Below are 26,192 nucleotides of genomic sequence, written 5' to 3'. Positions count from 1 at the left end.
CTGTCCTTTCCCGGTCACGCTGCATTGGTGCAGACCTGTCTGCTGTACTGCTGGCGAGCAGGGTCCTTACACGCCAGAAGGTGCATCTGAGAACAGCTCTGCCCTAAACTGAGAACCACAGGCAGAGGGTTGGGCTCCAGGATGAAGGTCAGCCTCCCTCACATAAGGAACCTGGGTTGATAGCCATTTTGCAGCAGTTATTTCTAGTCTAACTGGTGGCCTTCTCAAGCCAAGGACAAGGCAATTTCTATTCTGTGAAAAAGCCGACAAGAGCTCCCAACAGGGGCCACACGCCTTCCCCTCACATGGGCACCTCCTGCCCTGTCCTGACAGAGCCCCGTGCACCCAGACGCTAGGGTCATGGGAGAAACAGGCGTTCAAGTCCATGGACAGGACACTTCCCATCTAGGAAATGGGGACACTTAAGTGACAGACAAAAATACCTTTTTATACGTATCAGTATTTTTTGTTCATTAAAACTGGTTGATTATCCATCACGGCCTGGTGGTTTTTTCTGGGCTGAGAGGGGCCAGTTCCTCAGAAACTCAAGCCTGATAACCATGCTGGCCTGACAGCAAGACAGGTCCCCAGGGGCAGAGCAGGTAGGCAGGGTGGTCTAGGGCTTCTCAGCCTAGACTGCCTATTAGAAGCAAGAGGGAAGATTTTAAAAATCCTGATGTCCAGGTGGATTAAATCAGAATCCCTAGGTTTGGACCCGGATATCAGCATTATCACAGAGATAACATGCTTGTCTATGTAGGAAATCCCGGCGGCCTAGTAGTTAAGACTCCGCACTTCCACTGCGGGGGCTGGGGGTGTGCGGGGGTGGAGCACAGGGTTGACCCCTGGTCGGGGAACTAAGATCCCGCATGCCACTGCCACGCATGGCAGCCAAAAAAAAAAACAAACAAAAAAACCCCACCTACAATAAGGGAGTTCCGGCAAGATCTCAGGACACAAGATAAACATACGAAAACCTTTTTTCTACATACTAACAATGAATCTGAATACTAAAACACACAGTACCATTTGTAATTGCTAAAAAGAAAACCCACTTCAGTGTAAATCTAATAAAACATCTAAGGACGTGTATGCTGAAAACTACAAAACGCTGATGAATGACACCAAAGATTTAAATAAATGGACACGTTCACATGGATTGAAAGATGCAGCTGAGTAAAGATGTCAGTTCCACCCAAACTGATACACAGGTTTAACACAGTTCCTACCAAAATCCCAACAAGATTTTTCTTTGTATATGTAGACAAGATTATTCTAAAATTTAAAACTAAAACAACTCTGGGAAAGAACAAAGTGGGAGAGATCAGTCCACTTGATTTCAGGACCTATTAAATTGCTATAATAATCAAGACAGTGTGGTACCAGTGAAGAGACAGACGCATCGGTCAAAGGAACAGAACAGACAAACCCAGAAATAGACACAGCAAATATGCCAACAGATGCAAAAGTTATTCAACGGAGGAAAGATACGCTTTACAACAAATGGTGCTGAAAGAACTGGACATCTATAGGCAAAAAAAATTTTTAAAAAGAAACAAAATGGATCACGAACTTACATACAAATTAAAACTGTAAAATTTTAGAAAAAAGACAATCTTCACAACCAAGGACTAAAGAATTCTTAGACATGACACCAAAAGCATAGTCCATAAAAGAAAATCAGTAAGTTGTAATTCACCAAAATTTTAAACTTTCGCTCTGCAAAAGAATCCTGTTAAGAGGATGAAAAAATAAGCTACAGATTAGGGAAAAAATATCTGCAAACCAAAAACCGAATAAAGCCTAGTATTTAGAATATATAAAGAATTCTCAAAACTCAGCAGTAAAAACAACAATCTAATTAGAAAATGGGCAAAAGACATGAACAGACATTTCACAAGGTGAAACAAGCACATGAAAAAATATACATTAGCCACTATGGAAATGCAAATAAAACCCACAATGAGATAGCACTACAACACCTACCAGAGTGGCTGAAATAGAAAATAGTGACAATACCAAATCCTGGAGCGGATGTGGAAAAATACTCCCACATTGCTGGTGGGAATGTACGGCTGTACAGGCGCTCTGAAAAAGTCTGGCAGTCTCCTTTAAAACTTAAATATGCAGTAACCATACGACCTGGCAATTGCACTCCTAGACATTCAGCTAAGAGAAAAGAAAACCAATGTTTACACAAGAACCTGTAATGAATGTTCATAGCAGCTTTATTTGGAATAGCCAAAAACTGGAAACCACCCAGATGTCCTTAGACAGGACAGTGAGTATATGATGGAACACCACACAGCCATCAAAAAGGAATGAGCCATTGACACGTGCAACAGCCTGGAGGAGATTCCAGAACATTATGCTGAGTGAAAAAAGCCAGTCCCAATGGTTACATACTGTAAGACCCCATTTATACAACATTCTTGAAATGACAAAATTATAGAGATGATGGACAGATTAGTGGTTGCCAGGAATTAGGGATAGTGGCCAGAGGGGGTGGGGAGGCTCTAATAAAGGGTCCGTTGGAGGGAGATCCTAGGGAGAACAGTTCTGTATCTAGACTGCAGTGGTGGTTACACAAATCTACATGTGATAAGATGCTATAGAACTATATGCCCACATTGCACCAGTGTCAGATTCCTGGTCTTGATACTGCATTGTAACTATGTAAGATGTAATCATTGAGGAAAACTGGGTGAAGGGTACATGGGACCTCTATCTTTGCAACTTCCTATGAATCTGTTAATTATTTCAAAGTAACAAGTTACTTAGGAAAAAAAAAAAGCAATAGCTCTAAATGCAACTTGGTGTCCTGGATTGGATCCTGCAACAGAAAAGGGACATGATGGAAAATCTGATAAAAATCCAAGTCTGTAATTTACTTAATAGTTTTGTACCCATGTTCATTTTTTAGTTTCGATAAATGCACCAAGGTTATGTGAGATATTCAGGGAAGTGGGTGTGAAGGGTATATGATCTGTGAACCTAAAATAATTTTAAAGAATAAAATCCTGATGCCTGGACTGGTTAAATCAGAATCCCTGGGGGATGGGCCCCAGGTATCAGTATTTTTAATTAGCCAGGTGATTTCCAATGTGCAGCCAAAGTTAAGAACCACTGTTCTGGAGAGAGAGAATTTTAAAGTATCTACTTCCCACCTGGGTTTGCTCCTGGAGAGAATTCCTTGAGAAAAGTCTCTCAGTGAGCATGCCACTGTTTTTTGGCCTTCATTCCCACTGATCCTGGATAAGGACCCAAATACCTTTGGGAAAGGTTCCAGGAATCCCGCCCCCTCCCCATCCTTGGTCCCCGTGATGCCCTGGTTTCTGCGCAGCTGAAGCACTGTGGAAGGTGACTTTAGGTGAACCAGAAGGCGAGACAAATACCTTCTCGTTCCCGCTTCTCTAAAACCCCAGAGCTAGAAAAGGAAAATAGCAAAGAGCTTGAAATGTTTCAGAGATCTAAGAAAAACTCCGATGTCATGTTCTTTTTTCCAAAGGACAGAGAGGGTTCCACCTGGTTCACAACCAGCCCTGGCCGCCCTGGCCACCCTCCACGCACCTGAGAGCCACAAGGCGCCCCCAGGGGGGCCGCGGGCTGCCCTCCCCGGAACCCCACGACAAAGGCTTAGGTGCAGCAGAGCAGTCCCTTCCTCCCACGTGTGACCTCTTCTTAAAACACAGGAAACGACAATACTGTTAGTGGCGACTGAGCCAGGCAGGCTGAGGAGTGGCAGGAGGAAGAGGTTCCTCAGCCCCGCGGGGCCAGCGTGAGAAAGCCACCTGCACAGGAGGGAGCGGGGCTGGTGTGACAGGCTTGCTTCCAGGTTTGGCACATGGGACAGGCTGGGCGCGTGCTCTGAAGCATGGCATCGTAAGGGAAGCCTGAAAGGTCACGGTGGCCAAGGCCACGGATGTGAACCCCCAGCCCACACTGGTGCTGCCAGCAGCAGGAGGCTGGCAGATTAAAAGCAGAGAGAGAACAGGTCACGGCCACAGAGAGGCGGTAACCGTGCACTCACGTGGTGGCTTGGCCAGAAGAGGTATAAACACACTGCACTGTCACAGGGAGGCTGGCACAGGGACTGGAGGTGGCACTGTTCCTTTCATTCCGTTCGGAAGCAGGCCTGGAGGGCTGGCCCCGGCGGACCCCCATCTCCTAAAGGGGGGCAGGACCTGCTGAGGCTCCTGGCACCAGCCTCTGGTTCTGAGGGCAGCCAGGACCCGCGTCCACGAGGGCCATCTAAAACGTGGCCTGCAGGGGATGCGGACAGGCTGGCAGGAAGCCGCTCCTTGGCTCGCTCCAGTTCCCCACGTGATTGTCCGTTCCCCAGACCTGGGGCTGCCTGCCAAGCGGTTAAACTCCCGGGTTCCGCCCAGGGCTCTCCTCCGCCGGGAGGCCGGGTCTGCTGTGGCTGGACCCTAGAGGGGAGAGGGAAAATCAGCATCGGAGCCCGAACAGGCAGCAGGTCCCCTGACCCCAGGTGTTCAGTCCTCTTTAGGACGGGAAGGGGCAGGGGGGCGGGGGGCCGAGGAGCCTCAGGCCTCCTCGGGAGACATCGAGGCAGAGCTGGGAGCGTTTAGCTAGGAAAATGCTCAGCCTCGTGAGAGAAAACCACTGCCGGGACGGATGCCATCAATGACAGGCAGGGCTTCTGCTGGTGGGAGGCCGAGGCCATAAGGCCAGGCAGGAGGCGGCTGCCCAGACAACACAGCAGGCGCTGGAAGGGAGCTTTTGTTTCCAAGGCTGAGCAGGCATTTCATGGTCCCTCCTGCCCTCCAGAAAAATGAGAAGTAGCAACAAGGGACAGGAAGCAGTGCCCCCCACCTGGGGGGAGAGGTCTGCATGGCCCCCAGCAGCTAACAGGCTGGCAAAGGAAAGCAAAGAGAAGGTAAAGTAAAAGGCAAGACATTTACCTTGCGTGTTGTCTTAAAACAAAAAATGCTCACTAGTCCACAGTCAATTATCAACTGCAGTTTCCAAATGTGCCAAAGAGGGAAAGGCCTACTGGGAAAGCTAGAGAGAGGAGAGGGAAAGGGAGAGGAAGGGGGAGGGGAGGGAGAGAGGGAGGGGAGGGAGGGGGAGGGGAGAGGGAGAGGGAGGGGGAGAGAGAGAAGACCAGCTATGGAGCTGCTCCGGCAGAACCGCTCCGCTCGGGCAGCTTGGGCAGCACCGCAGAGTCAGGGCCGCGGGGGCGAGAGCGGCCCAGGAGGCCCGGTGTCAAGCTCGGACTCTCCCTGGGAATCCCGCTCTGGGACTGATCGATGTGGAGGGGGTTTTCCGAATGTGAAGCAGCGGACCAGGGTTCCGGAAGGTGTTTCTGTAAAGGGCCAGTCTTCTTAGGCTTTGCAGGCCTCAGGGGCAACGAGGCAACTCCACCTGCAGCCGAGTACAATCCCTCAGCAGATGGGCACCTCCCGTAAAACGTTCCGAGAACAGGCAGATTTGGCCCTCAGGCCATTTGCCAACCCGGCTGAAGGAAGGCAGCTCAAAATCATCGTGCTTTCCAAGCATTTCAGACACTTCTCTGCTGAGGAAGCTAGAGCCAGTCACCCAGAGGATGGCTCTGACCTGCACCGTTTCAGCAGCGCCCCGGGGACACGTCCAACACGTGTAGCAACACTGAGCTCCCCGGGCAGCGAAGCAACAGGTTAACAGAGATAAAGTGCAAGACCCTGAGGGCCGCCCAGGGCCAATGTCAGGCCGCACACTTGGGGGCAAATCACCAACATCACGACTACAGAACAGGGGCTGCTTGGTAATCCGTTACAAAGAGGAAATGACCCGTGAGCCACTAAAAACGATTCTCTCAGAGGACTGCCTCACGAGCCACTGAAGCCACAAAGGGATTAAAAGACCTCTGGGTATGTGATAAAAGATGAAATGAAAGGAAAAACCAGGATTCTTAGATTTAAGTTTGTACCTCATACACAACCTGTGCAGTCAGAGTAGCAGATGGAGGAAACCCAAGCCAAAAGGCTCACACTTCAAAACACAAAAACGTCCTGGCCTTCGAGACCCGAGTCTAACCTGATGGTGCGAACCTCTGTGTGAGGGGTGCCTCACAAAATAAAAGACCGTCACAGTGGGTAAACAGAGGCGCAGGCTCCGCCCTATGAGGTGAATGAAGGGTCCGTTCATTCCAAAAGGACCGCGACCAGGCCCGGATCCAGGACCCAACTCAACCCCCCAGGGTCCTTCACCAGCACCACAGATGGGGCTCGCAGGAGTGGAGCCACCAACGCAGCTCAGGAAGCACCTTTCCATTATAAAAACACGTTTCCCTTCTCAAACGTGGGTCCGGTAACCAAGGTGCATCGAAGCCAGAGTGCCCGTCTCTCCCGGCCTCCGACTCTTCACCTGTAAAATGCGCGTGACAACTACCACCTCTCAAAACTTCAGGGAAGTTTGCTTAGATGAGTCAGGACGAGGAGAGCCCTTAGCACAGCGCTTGGCATGGGAAGTGTTCAGTTAAGAGCTCGGCGTCCCCACTGCAGGGTAAGGGGGATGGAGCACAGGCAGTCAGGCCCCTGCAGTTCCTTCCACGGCCTCTCCCAAGCCCCGCCAAGCCCTGGAGGACCTCAGACCCCAACCTAGGCGCTCGGTCAGCATAAAAGTACCTTCTTGAATAACAAGGACAAGAAAGTTCCCTGATGTGTTTGACCACTCCCACCCAAAGCCCACCCTTCACAAGCTCCTTTTTTATTTTCCCTCCTTACACTCTGAGGGTGGGGTTTCCCATCCCACTCTGCAAAGTCTGTTTCTTCCTGCTCCCAGTGGAATGCCTGGATGGGACCAAACGCCACAGGAGGTGCTCTTCTGGGTTTTGGGGATGGTGTCCACCAGCCACCTACCTTCTGAGCCAGGCCCACTGGTGACCCAAATCTTCACTTTCTAGGTGACCTAACCCTAACCCCAAATGACCCAATACAGCACCTGAACGTGACCATACTCCCACTTAGCAACTACGGTTAACCCTTGTACAACTCAGGTTTGAACTGTGTGGGTCCACTTATATGCAGATTACTTTTCAATAGTAAATACTCCAGCACTACACAGGCTGTAGCTGGTTGAATCTGCGGACGTAGAACCACAAATACAGAGGACCGACCACGTTATACACAGATTTTTGACTGCGCAGAGGGTTGGCGCCCCTAACCTGCTGTTGTTCAAGGGTCAACTGTATTCTCTAATTAAATCAACCCACCCTACAGGCCCTGGAGAGAAAATGCTGACTTACGTGCTCCTACTCAGAATGTCAGCTGACCTATAGCTCAGCGGTGACGAGTTATTAAAAACACAAGAAGGGGGCTTCCCTGGTGGCGCAGTGGTTGAGAATCTGCCTGCTAATGCGGGGGACACGGGTTTGAGCCCTGGTCTGGGAGGATCCCACATGCCGCGGAGCAACTAGGCCCGTGAGCCACAACTACTGAGCCTGCGCGTCTGGAGCCTGTGCTCTGCAACAAGAGAGGCCGCGATAGTGAGAGGCCCGCGCACCGCGATGAAGAGTGGCCCCCACTTGCCACAACTAGAGAAAGCCCTCGCACAGAAACGAAGACCCAACACAGCAAAAATAAATAAGTAAATTAATAAACTCCTACCCCCAACATCTTCTAAAAAAAAAAAAAAACACAAGAAGGAGAGAGAAAAGAACGGGGAGACAAAAGGGAAAAAGAACAAATGTAGGGCAGGGCGAGGGCAGAGAGAGCAGGTCTGTGTGTGCAGCCAGGACGGCAGAGGGCACGCTCGCCCTGGGGTCAACGCCGCAGGATGCAGCTGCACGGGGCTCACCTGTGGCTGCGGCTGTCTTGTCACCAAGGAGCCGGGTCTGGCTGCCTGGGACGGCCTGGAGGTCCGCGTTCTCAGGGGACTGCGGCACGGCCTGGGCTCGGGTGGCCAGGAGTGCATTGAGGTACTGCAGCCGCGTGACCTGGGGCACAGGAAGCGTTGCAACTCGTGCAGCTGGACGGAGAAGGTGAGGTGAGGGGCCACACCCCTCCCTCCTGCCCTAAAGCCCCCAAACCAGGGTTGGGGGGTGGGGGGGTGTGGGGCGGAAGCGTTGTTAACATCTCCAAGGAAGCTGGGCGCTTAGGCCACCAGCAGACAGAGGGGCCAGGCCATCCACCCTTCACAGCAAGTACAAGGTCTTGCTCTGGGAAGTCTCAGATAGACTCAATCAGAATTTATTCTTAATCCATTCAAATGTGTGACCAGCTGGTCTAGCCCTCGGGGACGCAAAGCTGGTTAAAAGCCAGCACCAGTGAGCAGCCCAGACGGTCACCTTGATGAGCTGCAGGTCAGAGAGGGCCCTCACGGTGTAGTCAGGACAGTATGCAGACAAGCGGGTGCCTTCGGCGGGCTCGGGCAGCGGGTCGTGGCGGATGGACTGGAGCGAGGACACCGGGGACTGGTGAACTATGAGAGGACAGTGGGTGACGGAGCAGGCCAGCCCCACCCAGCCTCTGAGATCCACCCCACAAGTCACCCTGGTGAGGGAATACAGCCAGGGGCTCTGAAAAGGATGGCAAACATGCTCCTCCTGGCAAAAGTTGTGCAGGGGTGGGGAGAGCAACAGAGATGAGCCCCGAAGAAATGCTGCCCCACCCCCATGCAGCCCGGAGACGAGAAGGGCCAGCACGCCCCAAGGCAGACTGCCTTGCAGGAGGCACAGGATCTGCAGGAAGGACAGGCCGGACGCGGGGCACTGGAGAGCCTCGGCAACGCCCATCCCGCCGCCGACCCCTGCCTCCAGCTCTGGGACGGCTGCAGCTTACCCGAGGACGGCGCCGTCAGGGCGGACACTCCATAGTAGGTGAAGGCCCCATTCTCGAACTTCAAGCCCTCTTTCCCGATCTCCACCTCAACCCTGCCCTGGGAGGTCGGGGAAGAGGGGGAGGAGAGAGGGACAGGGAAAGAAAGAGGTGGACAGGTTATCCTTCCTGCCAGCAAAGAGCACAAGGAGAGAGCACCGACCCCACTTATCCAGGGCGGGTGCATCTGGATCTTCCTTCCTCTTCTCAGACCCTCCCCACTTCCTAAGCAAGCGGCGGGCTCCAGGCCGGGCTCGCAGGTACCTGCAGGATGAGGATGAAATAGTCCACCGGCTGGCTGCGCTGGTACAGGTAGTGGTGGGCGGCCAGGCGGTCGCTCTCGTCAAACCTCACTTCCTGGTTGACGCTGGGATGCTTCAGCAGGTGCAGCAGGACCTTCTCGGAGATTCGCAGCGGGCTGAATACATCCACCTCTGCCCCACAGGGGAAACAGGTGCGGGGACAGTGTCCACCGGGCCCAGCGCAGCCCGTGTACCCGCCCGCCTCCCGCTGCATGCCTCGGCTCCCCCAGCCTCCCACAACACCCACCCGGCCGCGGCTCTCCGCCACCCACAGAGGAGCCGCCTTCAAGTGACCCGAGTTAATGACAGGGCGGCAGAGAGTCGCCAAAGTTCTCCTGGACACCCTCCTGCTTACTGGGAATGGGGGGCGGGTCTCCTGCTCCACTGGCCGGTGAGCAGGGACGAGGCCCACCCTCACCCTCACCTCGGGAAAGGAAGCGCTGGGTGGCCAAGAGCAGCTGAGGCGAGATTTTCACTTTATAGTCATCGTCAGACACCTTGAACAGGGAGAATTCCTCTTTCTGCCGGAGAGGGGCGCTCAGAGACACAGGCTTCTTCTTCACCACGGTGTCTCCTGGGGCGGGGAGAAGAGGGCCTGCTTAGGCTCCAGCAGCCCTCCATCAACATGACTGGACCAAGGGGCACGTTGCCTCTCCCTCCCCCCATGGCCTCGGGGCTCCTGTGGGGGGACAGCATCAGGGCACTGCTGTCTTGACAGCACCTGGCGGCCACTCCACCCAGGCAGTGATCTGGTGCCTGGTCAGAGGGGCGGCAGCTTGCATTCCAGCGATGTCCCGAGAAGTAGCAGAGAGGCCTGCTCCCCCCTCGGAGCTGGGAGAAGATAATGCCGATACGATGGCAGACAGCTTATGTAAAACAACAGGCCCCTCGCTAGAAAGCACACGTTCGAGGATTACTGGTGCCAAACAGCCGCTAACCTGCAGACCCCGTGCCTACGGCAGTCTGAGATGCCAAACCAAAATGCTGCATTTGGGGGACAGACACGTGGGCAGAGATTCACTTCCAAGCTCACAGGGTGGGCAGCTCAGTGTCCCAGGGGGCCCACGTGAGGCCCGCCGTCAAGCATGGGCTCTGTGTCTGCCCTGCAGACCGCAGCTGCCATCCCAAGAGTCAGGCACTTCTAAAACACAATCACAGGCCCCACGATCATGTGTTTGGGGAAGAACCTCTCAGCAGTAAAGAATGGGCTTCTTTGAGAAGACACTTCTATACAACAGAACAAGAGAACGCAAACGGACCAAGGAAGATAAAGACTGGGAAAAAGCCCGTTAAAGGCAGAGCTCCAGGCAAGCCCTGGGACTGCAAAGCCACCCATGGGACACACCCCCGTGGCTCTGCGTCCAGGCACACGTGTGAGCCCTCCCTCCTGCAAGGGGCAATCCCGGCCTACGCAGGGGTAAGGAGACGGGGCCTGGGTACATGACGGCTCTGACCCGAGATCCAGCCCCGCTTCTGACAACACGGAGACCTGCCATCCTCTGATCCACACGTCTCTGTAAGCTCGAAAGACCGGCTGAGCCAGAAAAGCACCGGGGCCACGACTCACGGTAGTCTTCAGACTCGTCCAGGATCTCGGACTTGATGATCTCCTCGATGACGTCCTCCAGGGTGACCAGGCCCAGCACCTCGTAGAAGGGGTCACCTTCGCCCTCGTTGTTCACCTTCTGCACGATGGCCAGGTGGGACTTCCCTGCGGGGAGGGACACCTGCGTTACAGCTTGCTAGGGGGCCTCCTGTTTTCCTTAGTCCCATGTGACTGGCCCACCACAAGGACAGAGGCTGATGTCTATGTTCCCACAACAGGCCAGGCACCAGGAGAGACTCTTCCTAGGTGCCCGTCAGGAGTAAGTCTTGGACCCCATGTCCACCTGCCCAAGTCCCCCCAGGCAGCGGCGGAGCTGGAGTCACCCCGGGTCTGTGCGACTCCACGCCGTAAACGTGGTTTAGACAAGGATGCATCCCGACCAGAACAGACACCGTAAACAGCCGCAACCGGACCGTGGACACAGGGCGCCGACACGAAAGACGCTGGCTCCCCGGGGACAGTCTGAATGCGGAAGCTGAGAGGAGCCACCCCGCCTGAGTCTCCAAAGGGAGCGTTCCCAATTCTGAAGGCTGCCCTGTATTTCCAGAAGCCGAGGTGCGTGAAAGTCACCCAGGGGATGAAGATGATGATAATCGGCCAGTTAGAGCCCACACTGTGCGGGAGGAAGAGCAGGAAGCTGCAACTCTTCTCCTTCCTCCTCTGCATCCTCCTCAGGTGAGCTAACTGCTTGTTTTACGAGAAAATGTAAGCTTGAGAAAAGCCCGGCCTCAGAGTGCTGGGGAATGTTAGGGAAACTTCAAGAATATACTCTGTTTCAGGTAAGTGCTTTTTCTCCATAAAGCTTTATGCTTGTCCAAAAGCCACAGAATGTGGGACTTCCCTGGCGGTCCAGTAGTTAAGATTTCGCCTTCCAATGCAGGGGGTGCGGGTTCGATCCCTGGTCGGAGAGCTAAGATCCCGCATGCCTCAGGGCCAGAAAACCAAAACATAAAACATAAGCAATATTGTAACAAATTCAATAAAGACTTTAAAAATGGTTCACGTCAAAAAAACCATTTAAAAAAACAAAAACAAAAAGAAACAGAATGCAAGCCATACAGGTAATTTAAAACTTCTGAGTAGCTACATTAAAAAAATTAAAGAGACAGAAATGAAATTAATAGTATTTTATGATCAACTCAATATAATCAAAATATCATTTCAACATGCAGTCAATATAAACATATGAATAGATATTTTTCCTTTTTTGGGTACTAAGTCTTTGATATCTGGTGTGTTTTTGGCACTCACTGCACATCTCAATTCAGACTGGTTACCGTTCAAGAACTCAGCAGTCACTTGTGGGTAGTGGCGACTGGACTGGACTGTGCAGGTCTAGGATATGGCACTAAGAGCAAACTCATCCCAAGTATGCCCCCACCCAACAGTATTTTTTTCACTGAAGTACAGCTGATTTACAATATTGTTAGTTCACACTGTGTACAGCAAAGTGTTTCAGTTGTATTTTTTCAGATTATTTTCCATTATAGTTATTACAAGATTTTGAATATAGTTCCCTGTGCTATACAGTAAATCCTTGTTGCTTATCTATTTTATGTATAGTAGTTTGTATATGTTAATCCCACACTCCTAATTTATCCCTCCCCCCCTCCTTTGGTAACCATAAGTTTGTTTTCTATGTCTATTTATGTTTTATATAATTTGTATTATTTTTTAGATTCCACATAAAAGTGATATATAATATTTGTCTTTCTGTCTGACTTACTTCATTAAGTATAATATTCTCTAGGTTCATCCACGTTGCTGCAAATGACATCACTTTATTCTTTTTCATGGCTGAGTAGTATTCACTTGCATATATACCACATCTTATTTATCCATTCATCTGTCGATGGACATTTAGGTTGCTGCCCCTTTTTATTACTAGTGAATAAAGCATAGGGTAAAAGCCGGCCTGGACCTGCATGTAAAGGGCTGCTTGCTTCAAGAATCCTTTGGTAAAGCAAAAAGTCAAGCTCACCTCTTTGTGTGAATCCTACTTTACATACCTTGGGTTCAATGACAATGTAGTGATTGGGTTTAGAAGCACATGCTTTGGAAGCAGCTGGCATGCCTCTGCCTCATTCTTTCAGCATCCGTGCCCCCCGCCCCGCCCCCAGTAATCAGGTATAGGAAGACCTCTGCTCCAAAGTTGGAGGGAATGAAAATGTCAAGAGTCAAGCAAAAGCTATTATTATTAGACCACTAACCAGATGATCAAGAAAGGAAGGAGGCTGTAAAAGGATGAAAAGGTCACATTTACTGTAAGTCATCAAATCCAAGATGTCATCAATCATGAGACATCCTGGTTACAGAGATGTTAAAATACAAAAAAAATGTGCAACTGAGAACTGAAGAAATGCAGTACAGGCCTACGTCATTTCAATGTGCTTCGCAGATACTGCTTTTTTTTTTTTTTCCCCAACAAACTGAAGGTGTGTGGCAACCCTTCGTCGAGCAAGTCTATCGGCACCATTTTTCAGACAGCATCTGCTCACTCTGTGTGTCACATTTCGGTAATTCTTCCAGATTTTCAAACTCCATTATTATTATATCTGTTAAGGCGATCTGTGATGTTACTATTGTAATTGTTTTGGGGGAGCGCCACCAACTGCACCCACATAAGACAGGGAACTTGATAGATACTGTGTGTGTTCTGACTGCTCCACCAACCAGTCATTCCCTGTCTCTCTCCCTCTCCTCTCCTCTCTCCCTGTTCCCTGAGACACAATTCGGCAATTTAGGCCAATTAATAACCCTACAATAGGCTCTAAGTGTTCAAGTGAAAGGAATAATCACAGGCCACTCATTTTAAAACAAAAGCTAGAAATGATTAAGCTTAGCAAGGAAGGCAGGTTGAAAGCTGAGACAGGCTGAAAATTAGGCCTCGTGCACCAAACGGCCAAGTCGTGAATGCAAAGGGACAGTTCTGGAAGGAAATTAAAAGAGCTACTCCAGGGCTTCCCTGGTGGCGCAGTGGTTAAGAATCCGCCTGCCAATGCAGGGGACACGGGTTCGAGCCCTGGTCCAGGAAGATCCCACATGCTGTGGAGCAACTAAGCCTGTGCGCCACAACTACTGAGCCCACGTGCCACAATTACTGAAGCCCGCACACCTAGAGCCCATGCTCCGCAACAAGAGAAGCCACCGCAATGAGAAGCCTGCGCACCGCAAAGAAGAGTAGCCACCGCTCACCACAACTAGAGAAAGCCCGTGCGCAGCAACAAAGACCCAATGCAGCCAAAAATAAATAATAAATAAATAAATAATTTAAAATTTTTTTTAAATAAATAAGAGCTGCTCCAAAAAATAAAAATATACAAACAAGCAAATAAATGTGCTACTCCAGTGGACATGTGAATGGTAAGAAAGCCAAACAGCCTTCTTGCTGATATGGAGAAAGTCTGAGTGGTCTGGATAGAAGATCAAACCAGCTACAACATTCCCTTACCCAAAAACCTAACCCAGTGCAAGGCCCCACCTCTCAATTCTATCAAGGCTAAGAGAGGTGAGGGAGCTGCAGATGAAAAGAAGCTACCAGAGATCGGTTCATGAGGTTTAAGGAAAGCCGTCTCCATAACATAAGAGAGTAAGGTGAAACAGCAAGTGCTGATGTAGCAGCTGCAGCAAGTTACTCAGAAGATCTAGCTAAGATCATTAACGAAGGTAGTTACACGACACAACAGATGTTCGATGTGGACAAAACCACCTTATAGTAGAAGAAGATGCCATCTAGGACTTTGACAGCCAGAGAGGAAAAGTCAAGGCCTGGTTTTAAAGCTTCAAAGGACACGCTGACCCTCTTGTTACGGGCTAATGCAGTTAGCAAGTGATTTTAAGTTGAAGCCAATGCTCACTTACCATTCCAAAAATCCTAGGGCCCTTGAGAATTACGCTAAATCTACTCTGCCTGTGCTCTATAAATTGAACAATAAAGGATGACAACACATTGGTTTACTGAATATTTTAAGCCCACTGTTGAGAGCCAATGCTCAGAAAAAAGATTCCTTTTCAAGTAGTACTGCTCATCAGCAATGCACCTGGTCACCCAAGAGCTCTGATGGAGCTGTGTAAGGAGACATGTTATTTTCATGACTGCCAACAAAACATCATACTGTAGCCCATTCAAGGAGTAATTTCAACTTTCAAGTCTTATTAAGAACTACATTACATAAGGCTACACCTGCCATAGACAGAGATTCTCCTGATGGATGTGGGCAAACTCAATTGAAAACCTTCTGGAAAGGATTCACCATTCTAGATGCCATTAAGAACGTTCATGATTTATGAAAAGAGATCAAAATGTCAACACTGATAGGAGTTTGGAAGAAGTTGATTCCAACCCTCATGGATGACTTTGAGGGGTTCAAGACTTCATGAAGGAAAGTAACTGCAGATGTGGTAGGACGAGCAAGGGAACTAGAATGAGAAGTGGAGCCTGAAGGTGTGACTGAATTGCTGCCATCTCAGGATAAAACTTTAATGGACGAGGAGTTGCTTCTCATGGATGAGCAAAGGAAGTGGTTTCTTGAGATGGGAACTACTCTTGGTAAAGATGTTGCAAAGACCGTTGAAATGGCAACAAAGGATTTAGAACATCATATGAACTTAACTGATAAGGGGTTGGGGTTGGCAGGGTTTGACAGGACTGACTCCAATTTTGGAAGAAGTCTACTGTGGATAAAATGCTATCAAACAGCACTGGGTGCTTCAGAGACATCGCTGGTGCACGGAAGAGCCAACTGATAGAGCAAGCTTCACTGTCACCTTAAGAAACTGCCACGGCGACCCCAATCAGCAGCCACCACCCTGATGAGCCAGCAACCACCAACACAGAGGCGAGACTCTCCACCATCGAAAAGTTTATAACTCGCTGGAGGCTCAGATGGTGGTTAACATTTATTAGCCATAGAGGTTTTTTAGTTTGATTTTCTGCGGGACCACGCTGCACAGCATGTGGGGTCTTAGTTCCCCAACCAGGGATCAAACCTGCTTGCTTGCTTGCTTACTTGCTTATTTATTTATTTATTTTTGCGGTACGCGGGCCTCTCACTGTTGTGGCCTCTCCCATTGCGGAGCACAGGCTCCGGACGCGCAGGCTCAGCGGCCATGGCTCACGGGCCTAGCCGCTCTGCGGCATGTGGGACCTTCCCGGACCGGGGCACGAACCCGTGTCCCCTGCATCAGCAGGCGAACTCTCAACCACTGCGCCACCAGGGAAGCCTTATGATATCTTTTTCTGGTTTTGATATCAGGGTGATGGTGGCTTCGTAGAATGAATTTGGGCGTGTTTCTCCCTCTGCAATTTTTTGGAAGAGTTTGAGAAGGATGGGTGTTAACTCTTCTCTAGATGTTTGATAGAATTCACCTGTGAAGCCATTTGGTCCTGGACTTTTGTTTGCTGGAAGATTTTTAATTACAGTTTCAATTTCATTACTTGTGATGGTCTGTTTATATTTTCTAATTCTTCCTGGTTCAGTCTTGGAAAATTGTACCTTTCCAAGAATCTGTCCATTTCTTCGTGGCTGTCCATTTTATTGGCATATAGTTGTTTGTAATAGTCTATCATAATCCTTTGTATTTCTGCAGTGTTGGTTGTGATTTTTCCTTTTTCACTTCTAATTTTATTGATCTGAGTCCTCTCCCTTTTTTTCTTAATGAGTCTAAGAGTGTATCAATTTTGTTTATCTTCTCAAAGAACCAGCTTTTAGTTTTATTGATCTTTGCTATTTTTTCCTTCGTTTCTATTTCAGACGTGGAGTTAGCATCTCCCCACAACTAGGGCGCCTGCCGTCTGCTTGTGGGGGACTCTGACCCCCAAGGAGATGGGAGGAACCCCAGAATGAACCAGTAGGACACAGGGGGACTGAGGGGGGAGGAGAAGTGGAAGCCAGACAAGATCAGCGCCCCTGGGGCCAGGAGATCAGGAGAGGCAGGTGGGAGGGACTGTCCAGGAAGAGCAGGAGAGGAGTGGAGGGCAATCGCATGGCCCACTTGGGCCGGGGAGCCTGCTGAGCTCCCAAGCTGGTTCCGCCCTCCAAAGCCCCATCCAGGCTGCGTGGGTCCTGGGGGCACAGGAGGGAGAACAGGGAGATCAGGAGAGGCAGGCGGGAGGGGTCCTGCCGGAGGAGCAGGAGAGGAGCGGAGGGCAACTGCCCCGCCCACTCAGGCACAAGGAGCCTGCTGAGCTCCCAGACCAATGTCCCGCCTTCCAAGGCCCCTCCAGGCTGCGTGGGTCCTTGTGGGCATAGGAGGGAGGCCAGGTGGGGATCAGGAGAGGCAGGCAGGAGGGGCCCTCCAGGAGGAGCAGGAGAGGAGAGAAGGGTGTTTTCCCCACCCACTTGAGCCCAGGAAGCCTGCTGGGCTCCCAGGTGAGATCCCCTGCCCTCTGAGACCAGGGCTGTGGGGCCGCCTGGGCTCCTTCTGTTCCTTGAGCCTAAGCCCCACCCCCCACAGCCCCCAGGGCCTTTTCCAGCCCTGTAGGTCCTGAGCATAGGCCCCGCCCGCCACCCAAACCTCGCCCTTGCTTAGGCCCCGCCCTCCACAGCCAAGGCCTTCCCCCACCACCTTTTTTTTTTTCCTTTTCCCTCCACCTCTTTTTTACTATTGTGGTACTGATGTACCTTCCCGTTGTTGGTTCATCTATATTTTTATTTCTAACATATCTAACTATGTTATCTGTTAGTTTCCTAGTCTAATTTTATTTCTTTGTTATTGTTCTTTTTTATTTTTTCTTTTTGCCACCCCACAAGGCTTGTGGGATCTTGATTCGCAAGCCCAGGGTCGGGCGGAAGCTCCGGCGGTGGGAGCTCCGAGTCCGAACCATCGGACTAACAGAGCACCTCAGACCCCAGGGAATATTCATCAGAGTGAGGTCTCACAACGTTCAGCACCAAGACCCAGCTCTACCCAACAGCCTACAAACTCCAGTGTTGGAAGCCTCAGGCCAAACAACCAGTAAAACAGGAACACAATCCCAGTCATAGAAAAAAAGAGACGGCAAAAAAAATATGTCACAGATGAAGGAGCAAGGGAAAACCTACAAGACCAAATAAATGAAGAGGAAACAGGCAATCTACCTGGAAAAGAATTCAGAGTAACGATAGTAAAGATGATCCAGAATCTCGGAAATAGAATGGAAGCACGGATTGAGAAAATACAAGAAATGTTTAACAAAAATCTAGAACTAAAGAACAAACAGAGATGAACAACACAATAACTGAAATGAAAAATACACTATAAGGAATCAATAACAGAATAACGGAGGCAGAAGAATGAATAAGTGAGTAAAGACAGAATGGTGGAAATAAATGCCAAGGAGCAGAATAAAGAATGAAAAGAATTGAAGACAGTCTCAGAGACCTCTGGGACAACACTAAACACACCAACATTCGAATTACAGGGGTCCCAGAAGAAGAAGAGAAAAAGAAACGGTCTGAGAAAATATTTGAAGAGATTAGAGTGGAAAACTTCCCTAACATGGGAAAGGAAATAGTCACCCAAGTCCAGGAAGCACAGAGAGTCCCATACAGAATAAACCCTAGGAAAAACACCCCAAGACACATATTAATCAAGCTAACAAAAATTAAATTCAAAGAGAAAATATTAAAAGCAGCAAGGGAAAAACAAAAAATAACATACAAAGGAGTCCCCATAAGGTTATCAGCTGATTTTTCAGTGGAAACTCTGCAGGCCAGAAGGGAGTGGCAGGATATACTTAAAGTGATGAAAGAGAAAAACCTACAACCAAGATTACTCTACCCAGCAAGGATCTCATTCAGATTCGATGGAGAAGTCAAAAGCTTTTCAGTCAAACAAAAGCTAAGAGAATTCAGCACCACCAAACCAGCTTTACAACAAATGCTAAAGGAACTTCTCTAAGGGGGAAACACAAGAGAAGAAAATGACACACAAAAACAGACCCAAAACAATTAAGAAAATGGTAATAGGAACATACATATTGATAATAACCTTGAATGTAAATGGATTAAATGCCCCAAACAAGACAAAGACTGGCTGAATGGATACAAAAACAAGACCCATATATATGCTGTCTACAAAAGACCCACTTCAGACCTAGGGACACATACAGACTGAAAGTGAAGGGATGGAGAAAGATATTCCATGCAAATGGAAATCATAAGAAAGCTGGAGTAGCAACACTCATGTCAGATAAAATAGACTTTAAAATAAAGACTGTTACAAGAGATAAGGAGGGACACTACATAAGGATCAATCCAAGAAGAAGATATAACAATTATAAATGTTTTTGCACCCAGCATAGGAGCACATCAATACGTAAGGCAAATGCTAACAACCATGAAAGGAGAAATTGACAGTAACACAATAATAGTAGGGGACTTTAACACCCCACTTACACCAATGGACAGATCGTCCAAACATAAAATAAATATGGAAACATAAGCTTTAAATGACACAATAGACCAGATAGATCTAATTGACATTTATAGAACATTCCACCAAAAAGTGGCAGAATACACTTTCTTCTCAAGTGCACATGGAACATTCTCCAGGATAGATCACATCTTGGGTCACAAATCAAGCCTTGGAAAATTTAAGAAAACTGAAATCGTATCAAGCATCTTTTCTGACCACAACGCTCTGAGATTGTAAATCAATTACAGGAAAAAAAACTGTAAAAACACAAATACGTGGAGGCTAAACAGTGCGCTACTAAATAACCAAGAGATCACTGAAAAAATCAAAGAAATAAAAAAATACATAGACACAAATGACAACGAAAGCACGACCACCCAAAACCCATGGAACACAGCAAAAGCAGTTCTAAGAGGGAAGTTCATAGCAATTCAATCTCACCTCAAGAAACAAGAAAAATCTCAAATAAACAATCTTACCCTACACGTAAAACATAACTTTTATATACACTGAGAAACCAAAACACTTGTATGACTTGCTTTACTGTGGTGGTCTGGAACTGAAACCACAATATCTCCAAGGCATGCCTATACTTAGGGCTTGCTTACTGCGTGCCCGCCACCAAATGCTTTATTCATTTATTAACTTACCAAACCCTCTGGCAACTCTATAAGGCACATATTATTATTTGCATTTTACAGTTCACAGAGAAAACTGAGGCCAAAAGAGGTTCAGTGACCCTGCCAAGCTGGAACCCAGGCAGCTGGCTCTGAGTCCACTCTCCTAACACCCCCCCCCCACCCCACTCAAGTGACTTTCACTGAGGAGAACAAAAGACTGAATCTTAGGAGCCCCCTCCCCTCTGGGAGGTAGGCATGGTGCCAAGTTCAGGGCCCCACTGAAGAGAAGCCAGCAGCCCTCTTTAGGGGCTCTACCATCCTGGAACAAAAATTAAAGGCGGAAATGCCCACATTAAGTTCCCTCCTCGCTTCCCAGGAGGAAGGGGCTAGGGGTCCCTGGGGAACTGTCTGCCCATTCCTGCTAAGACAGAGGCACTGAATGAGGAACGTGGCATTTCCAGACGCTTCCCACCCCTTGGTGTTTGGGCTGGGATGGCTCACACCGGCAGGCAGGCAGCACTGCTACGAGGGCCCCAACAGCTCTGCCACGGGATACAAATCCGTTAGGCCACATGAGGAAGGCTGAGGCTCGACACACAATGTGGGTCAACGGTCTTCTGGGATTTCGGGAGCCAAAGCCCAGGTTCTAGATGGCCATCTGGGAGCAGAGGACCCACTTCAGCCCCCTTCCTCCACAAAGCCAGTCCCTTTGGCAGGTTCCCTACAGGAATGACTAAGTTCTACCTTGCTTTCAAAACTTCTATAACATGGGCGCAAGGTTCTCCGTGATGAGATGATTCAATAATGAACAGAAGAAAGAAGAGCCCTCGCAAGGTCCCCCAACAGCGGCCACGGGATCTAACCTCAAGGCAGAATGTCTGAGGGGTCCAGGAGGCAGCCAGAAAGGAGTGAGGGGCACACAGAGAACGGGAAGCTGGAGGGATTCAAGCTTCTCATCTGATAGGATAAAACGCCCTGAAGATATGGGGCCCCCCGGCTGGCTGACTGCAAACATGGACACAGGCCCCAAGACAGGTGCCGTCGGCTCTCCCCGCGAAAGCTCTACAGAGCCACAGGCCAGGGGGAGATGGCACACCTGCCGACGTCGACCAGGAAGCTCTGAAAAGCTCTAGAGTTCTGATTTTAGTTAGCAGGCTGGAGAACGCTCACAAATGACAGGGATGCTAGAGGACCCTTCCATAATGCCTATTTTCTAGGACATTCCTAAAAATGCAGTTGGCGATGAAATTCCTCTGCCTTCCCTCTTTAGCGTTTTTTTTTTAAAAAACTGTCTGAACGTATCCTGTGAGAAAAGTACTATGTGACCATCCCTCACAGATGTCTGAGCAGGTCTGACTCTCCAGAGTTGGGGCAATCCTTTGGCTTCCGACAGGCAATGGACCACCACTCAGGGTTTAAAGCAGGCTCCGAAAAGCGCACCCATCCTAATCCCTCCTTTGGCTGAATGTCCTTGAGGTCACTGGTGGTTGTCACTGGGGGTTGACAAAGAAGGCAGGGGTTAATAGCTTTAAAGAAAATACATGCTACTTACTACACCTCCGAAGTACGCGCTCCCCCTGGCAATGCCTGCACAAAACAATCAGCTGTCACCTCAAGTCTGCACAGTGACTGAGGGGCACCTCACCGGGGAAGGTGCCTCTCCCAGACTATACAGTTCCAAAACTGTGCTCTGAAGGAGAGAAAGAAACAGGGCCCGGAATGGCAGTAACTGCCAAGATGCCAGGGCCTCCGGCATCGGGAATTCAGAGGGACCATCGTCTCATACACTCGGCAGAGACAGGAAGGGGATCGGTTCCTAAAACCGGACGCACCAGGGAGGCTGCGATACGCCCTTTGTTCATGAGCAGAGGAACGATGAAGAGTGTTAGGCTAACAAGGACTTTAGTGAGGAAACGTAAAGCTATCTGCCAAAGGACTGCACTGCACGAGAGCAGAGAAAGCCCAGGATGTCACAGGAAAGACGTGGCCATCTTGCCCTGAGAATGGCCCTCACTCTCCACAGGAGGCAGGAGGCCGAGGGGACTGAAGAGCCCCCCATTCAACCTCCAGACTGCACCCCTGCCCCACCACCTTCTAGAAGGAGGCTCTCCAGAGCCGCCCCAAGGCCACCACCCCAGAACAGAAGCAGCCTGCACTGGCCTTCCCTCCCTACCAGCAACTTCCTACCAACACTTCGACCTAAACCCACTCGACTCCCCCATCTTAAGAGCCCCCATGTTAAAGCCAAAGAGCAGAAGGCCTCCTGCCCGCCCAGCCTCTCCCAGCCACTGCCCCCCAGCTTACGCTCTGCAGCCATACCTCCCGGAAGGCCTGTCTCCTTGGGCTGTTGTGCTTCAATCCCCAGCACCCCACTCCATGGCCCCACAACTGCTCTGCAAAGGTCAAGGGTATCCTGGTTGCTGGATCCAAAGGACATGACGCCAGCCTCTCTCCTGATCACTCTCCTTCCCTTAGTTTCCAGGGTGTTCCCGGGTCTGGCTCTCCTCCGCAGCCCCTCCTCTCTGCCCTCCACCCCTTCCCTGATGTGCCCCTCTTTAGGCGCCGCTTCCTAGGACCACTTCAACACAGACGTCCAGATCCTTCCCTCCTGCTTGGGGCTTTCACTTGCATCTCACTGCACATCAACTAATCCTAGGAGCCTGCCTCTCGGGCCACTGCACAGCCACAAATTCCCGTGTCCAGAACGAACTCGTCTGCCTGCCACCCGCCACCGTCCCCAAGCCCTCTCTTCCCTGCGTGTGCTCTGCCTCAGGGAAGGTCAAGGCCACCACCAAGCCAAAATGCACATTCATCCTCAGCTCCTCTTCTTGCCCCCCAGTCCCTGGGCTAACCACAAAATCCTCCTAAGCCCACCTTCAAATGCCCTCTTGGGTTACTCCTCTCCAGGCCCGCTGTGCACCCCTGTTCAGGCTACCACCACCTCTCACTGGACCCCCCAACCACTGGGACCCCCCAACTGTGGTCTCCACACCAGTCAGTGATCTGTGCAAACCACTCAGATGGTGCCACGCTCCGCTCAGTCACCGCCCTGGTGGTCAAGCCCGGCCTCCCCAGGGCCTCAAGCTGGAAGGCGGCAGGGGCAGGATGGTACCCTCCCCTGCTGACTCCAGGGCCTGCACGGCTGGCCACCAGGCCACGAGAATCCCCACTGCCTCAGAGACTACAGTACTACTCGGAGACAGAGTACTTGCTACTGGAGGGTGCTGCCTGGCCCCCGACCCAGGCTCCTCTCCCCAGTGAAGGGCTGCGTGGCTACTCTCTGAAGAAACAGCCAGGAGCTTATCAGAGATTCTCTAGCAAAGCAGCCAGGGCTGCCCATCAAAGTCTCCCACCGAGATCCCCAGATACAGTAATAACAGTTACTGCCTAACTTCAACACCCTTCAGCAGGAGGTGGTGCGCGAGAGCGCCCACTAGTGGCCTCCATACAGCAGTGCTAATGCAGGAGTAACATGGTCACTACTGCAGAGCTTGGCCTCCCTGCCCTGACAGTCAAGGGACTCACAGGGGCCTGGAGACTTCACAGCTGCCAGGAAGATGAGGGGGAGCTGCTCAGTTCTCCGCCGCAATTATTCAGTCTTTAGGGTGAAGCTCATCCAGAGTCCTGAGGTGTCCCCAAGCCCATCCTGCAGTTCAGGTGTGAAAAGCCTGGCTAGTGGCCAAGTGTCCTCTGGGGAGGACATCCATGCCCAACAACGGAGAGGGAGACTGCAGGGGAATCCAAACCTTCACAATGCGAGAGTCTCAGTTTTTACCAGGGTGAAAGGAGAGGGTGAAAATATGGAGTTAAGAGAGAACTTGAGACATTACTCGGGGTTTAAAAAAAAAAAAAGTAATGGGAGACTAATTGGTATCCATCAAGTTGCTTCTGGTGAAATTACAGTGGAAGTTTCTTCCACACCTGTAGAAAAACATTTACCAATCATTCCTTTTCCCTTCCTTTTACCAATCAGGAAGGTACCAGCCCATCAGTGACCTTAACAATGATGCCCTAGAAACATCACAGGACCAGATACTTTTATATTATACGTGTGCAGACAGCAGCGTCCAGGTACCTGAAGACTATACTCTTCTATGTTCTTTCCGTTTCTATCCAAGAGTTTGGACCTGCTACAAAGCCAAAGGCCACAGAAATGACCGGTAAAGAGCTGGAGAGTTAGAGCCAAGTAGACATACCTCCCCAAACTGGGGGCCTGCTAGGAGAAGGGGACTTTTCTGTCTATAGCACTGTCAGTTTCAGAGCCACAGCCTTTAAATAATATTTCGAAGGGTCATTCGGAGCTGCAAAGCCATCCTCTTCATTAAAAGGGACCTTAGAGGCTTCCCTGCTCTCCACGAGGGTGGGACCCTTCCCCACAAGCTTCCCTAAACCCCCACTCCTTCTGTAGGGCGCTGACATGCGAGTCCCCTCCGCGATTCCCCGGCCGTTACCTCGTTTGAACTCCTCCAGGACGGCGTCCAGCTTGGTGTCGTTGAAGACGAAGTGGAGTGGGTGGCTGTAGAAGCGGGTGATTGTGCTGAGCGGCGTGCAGTCTTCGGGGTCCACGAAGGCCAAGTCCTTGAGGTAGAGCATGTCCACGATGTTAGAACGCTCGTCCTCGTACACGGGGATGCGCGTGTGGCCGCTCTGCATGATGCTGGCCAGGACGCCGAAGTCCAGCACGGTGCTGGCGTCCAGCATGAAGCAGTCCTCGAGGGGCGTGAGCACATCCTCCACGGTCCGGCAGGGCAGCACGCCCTTGCTGAGATCGCTGTAGGGGTCGCTGCCACCGCGCGCCAGTTCCAGCACGCGCTCGCGCAGCCGCCCTGGCCGCGCCGCCAGCTCCAGCAGCTGGCCCACGGGCAGCGCCACGGGCAAGGTGAGCAACACTGCCAGGCGGCTGAGGATCAGTGCGCGCGGCGCCAGCGCCAACGTCCAGCGCCCGCTCACGGCAGCCGGCACCACCTCGCCCACCAGGAACACGAGCCCCGCGCTGCCGAGCACTGCAGGCACGGCGCGCTGGCCGGCCGCGCGGTACAGCAGTACCGCCAGCGCCGCCTGCGCCAGGCTGGCCAGCAGCAGCAGCGCGCCCAGGGCGCAGCCGGCCCAGCGCCGCGCGGGCTCCAGGCGCCGCGCCGCCGCACGCTCCGCCTCCGAGCCGCTCTCGCGCAGCACCTGCACCTCGGCTGGCGCCAGCGCCAGCGCGCTCAGCTGCAGGCCCCGCGCCAGCGCCGCCAGCGCCAGCAGCCCCGCCGCCCCCAGGCCCAGAGCCCAGGGCGGCGCCGCCTCCTCGGCTGCCCCGCCGCCCGGCTCCACACGCACGGCCAGCAGCGCCGAATGCGGGCGCACGGCCTCGGCGCGCAGGCGCAGCAGCGCGCGCCACTCGCCCGTGGGGGCGGCCGCCTCGCCGCTCGGCTCCCCGCGCACCGCCAGCAGCGCCGAGTGCGGGCGCACAGCCTCAGCGCGCAGGCGCAGCAGCGCACGCCACTCGCCCGTGGGGGCCGCCGCCTCGTCGGACGCCGCGGCCGGCCCGCCCTCGGGGCAACCCGCCCCCTCAGGGGCCACCCAGGACCAGGAGCTGTTGGCGAAGCCCGAGCCGAAAAGGCGCAGGCGGAAGGTGGCCTCCGGAGCGGCCCGCATCTCCCCTCCGCGCGCCCACCCCGCGCCCGCCGCTCCGTCCTCCTCCAGACAGACACCCAGCACTCGCGGGCCCGACGCCGCCTCCCCGGCGGCGTTGCCCAGGCAGAGCGCGGCGAGCAACCAGCCTAGCCGACCCGCCGCCGCCGCCGCCGCCGCCATCGCCTGCTGCCCCCTCTCGGCCTCCCGCGCAGCCTACCCCTCCGCCTCCCCCGGGCCAATCGTCGCCAGCCCTGGCGCCTCTTCCGCCAATAGGCGGCGGGCGGGGGCGGGCCCCAGGGTCGGACTAGGCTGCGCCGGGGAGTAAACAAGCCGCGGCGCGATCCCGGGGCGGGTCGGGGGCGTGGGGCTCTCGGCCCCGCGGGGCTCGGCCGCGACTCCCGGCGCTGCGGCTGGGGCTGGGGCTGGGGCTGGCTGGCGTCCGGAGGGCGCGGAGCGGCGAACTGGCCCCCCTCCGCGGGCGTCTGGTTCTCACCGGCAGTCGCCGCTCACCGGGAGGCCGGGCCCGTGCTTTGGGAAGTCCCTGGCTCGGGACTCGGGTCGCAGAGCGGAGCGGCGCTCCTGAAATTGCAGGCAGAGAATTCAGCCAACGGAGATGGGCCGTTTTCTCAGAAAGGGACCCCCTGAACCACTGACCTAAAGGGCGAGGAGGGCTGAAAGAACCGGTGACTGGGCATCGGAAATCAAGGTTTATTGGAAGTGTTTCTTGATCGCACCCGATTCTGCTATAGGTCTGGGACGTGACACACAGCCCCTGTCTTAAAGGAACTTGCATTCCTGCCAGGGAGAACGATGGTGAATACGTACACGC

The 26,192-nt window shown here is 51.9% G+C and overlaps 1 protein-coding gene across 2 annotated transcripts; it reads right to left on the bottom strand.

Moving 5' to 3' along the window:
- Positions 1-4,256: 4,256 nt before the first annotated feature.
- CNNM3 (cyclin and CBS domain divalent metal cation transport mediator 3) lies at positions 4,257-25,543 on the bottom strand (the record flags this gene model as incomplete). 2 transcript variants are annotated; one of them, XM_082851812.1, is made up of 8 exons in its annotated part: positions 4,257-4,430; positions 7,801-7,939; positions 8,291-8,424; positions 8,784-8,880; positions 9,084-9,253; positions 9,546-9,695; positions 10,689-10,832; positions 24,196-25,543. In XM_082851812.1, the coding sequence occupies 8 exons, from the start codon at positions 25,541-25,543 to the stop codon at positions 4,366-4,368; spliced, it is 2,247 nt and encodes a 748-aa protein (XP_082707938.1). In that variant the 3' UTR covers positions 4,257-4,365. The 2 variants fall into 2 exon arrangements, with proteins under 2 accessions (XP_082707938.1, XP_082707937.1); XM_082851811.1 differs by lacking the exon at positions 4,257-4,430 and having other exon boundaries at positions 7,230-7,939.
- Between the last annotated feature and the right edge of the window lie 649 nt (positions 25,544-26,192).

The sequence above is a fragment of the Leucopleurus acutus genome (genome assembly GCF_964270905.1).
Source record: "Leucopleurus acutus genome assembly, chromosome: 12".
NCBI classification, from domain to species: domain Eukaryota; kingdom Metazoa; phylum Chordata; class Mammalia; order Artiodactyla; family Delphinidae; genus Leucopleurus; species Leucopleurus acutus.
This window is presented reverse-complemented; position numbering and strand designations above follow the sequence as displayed.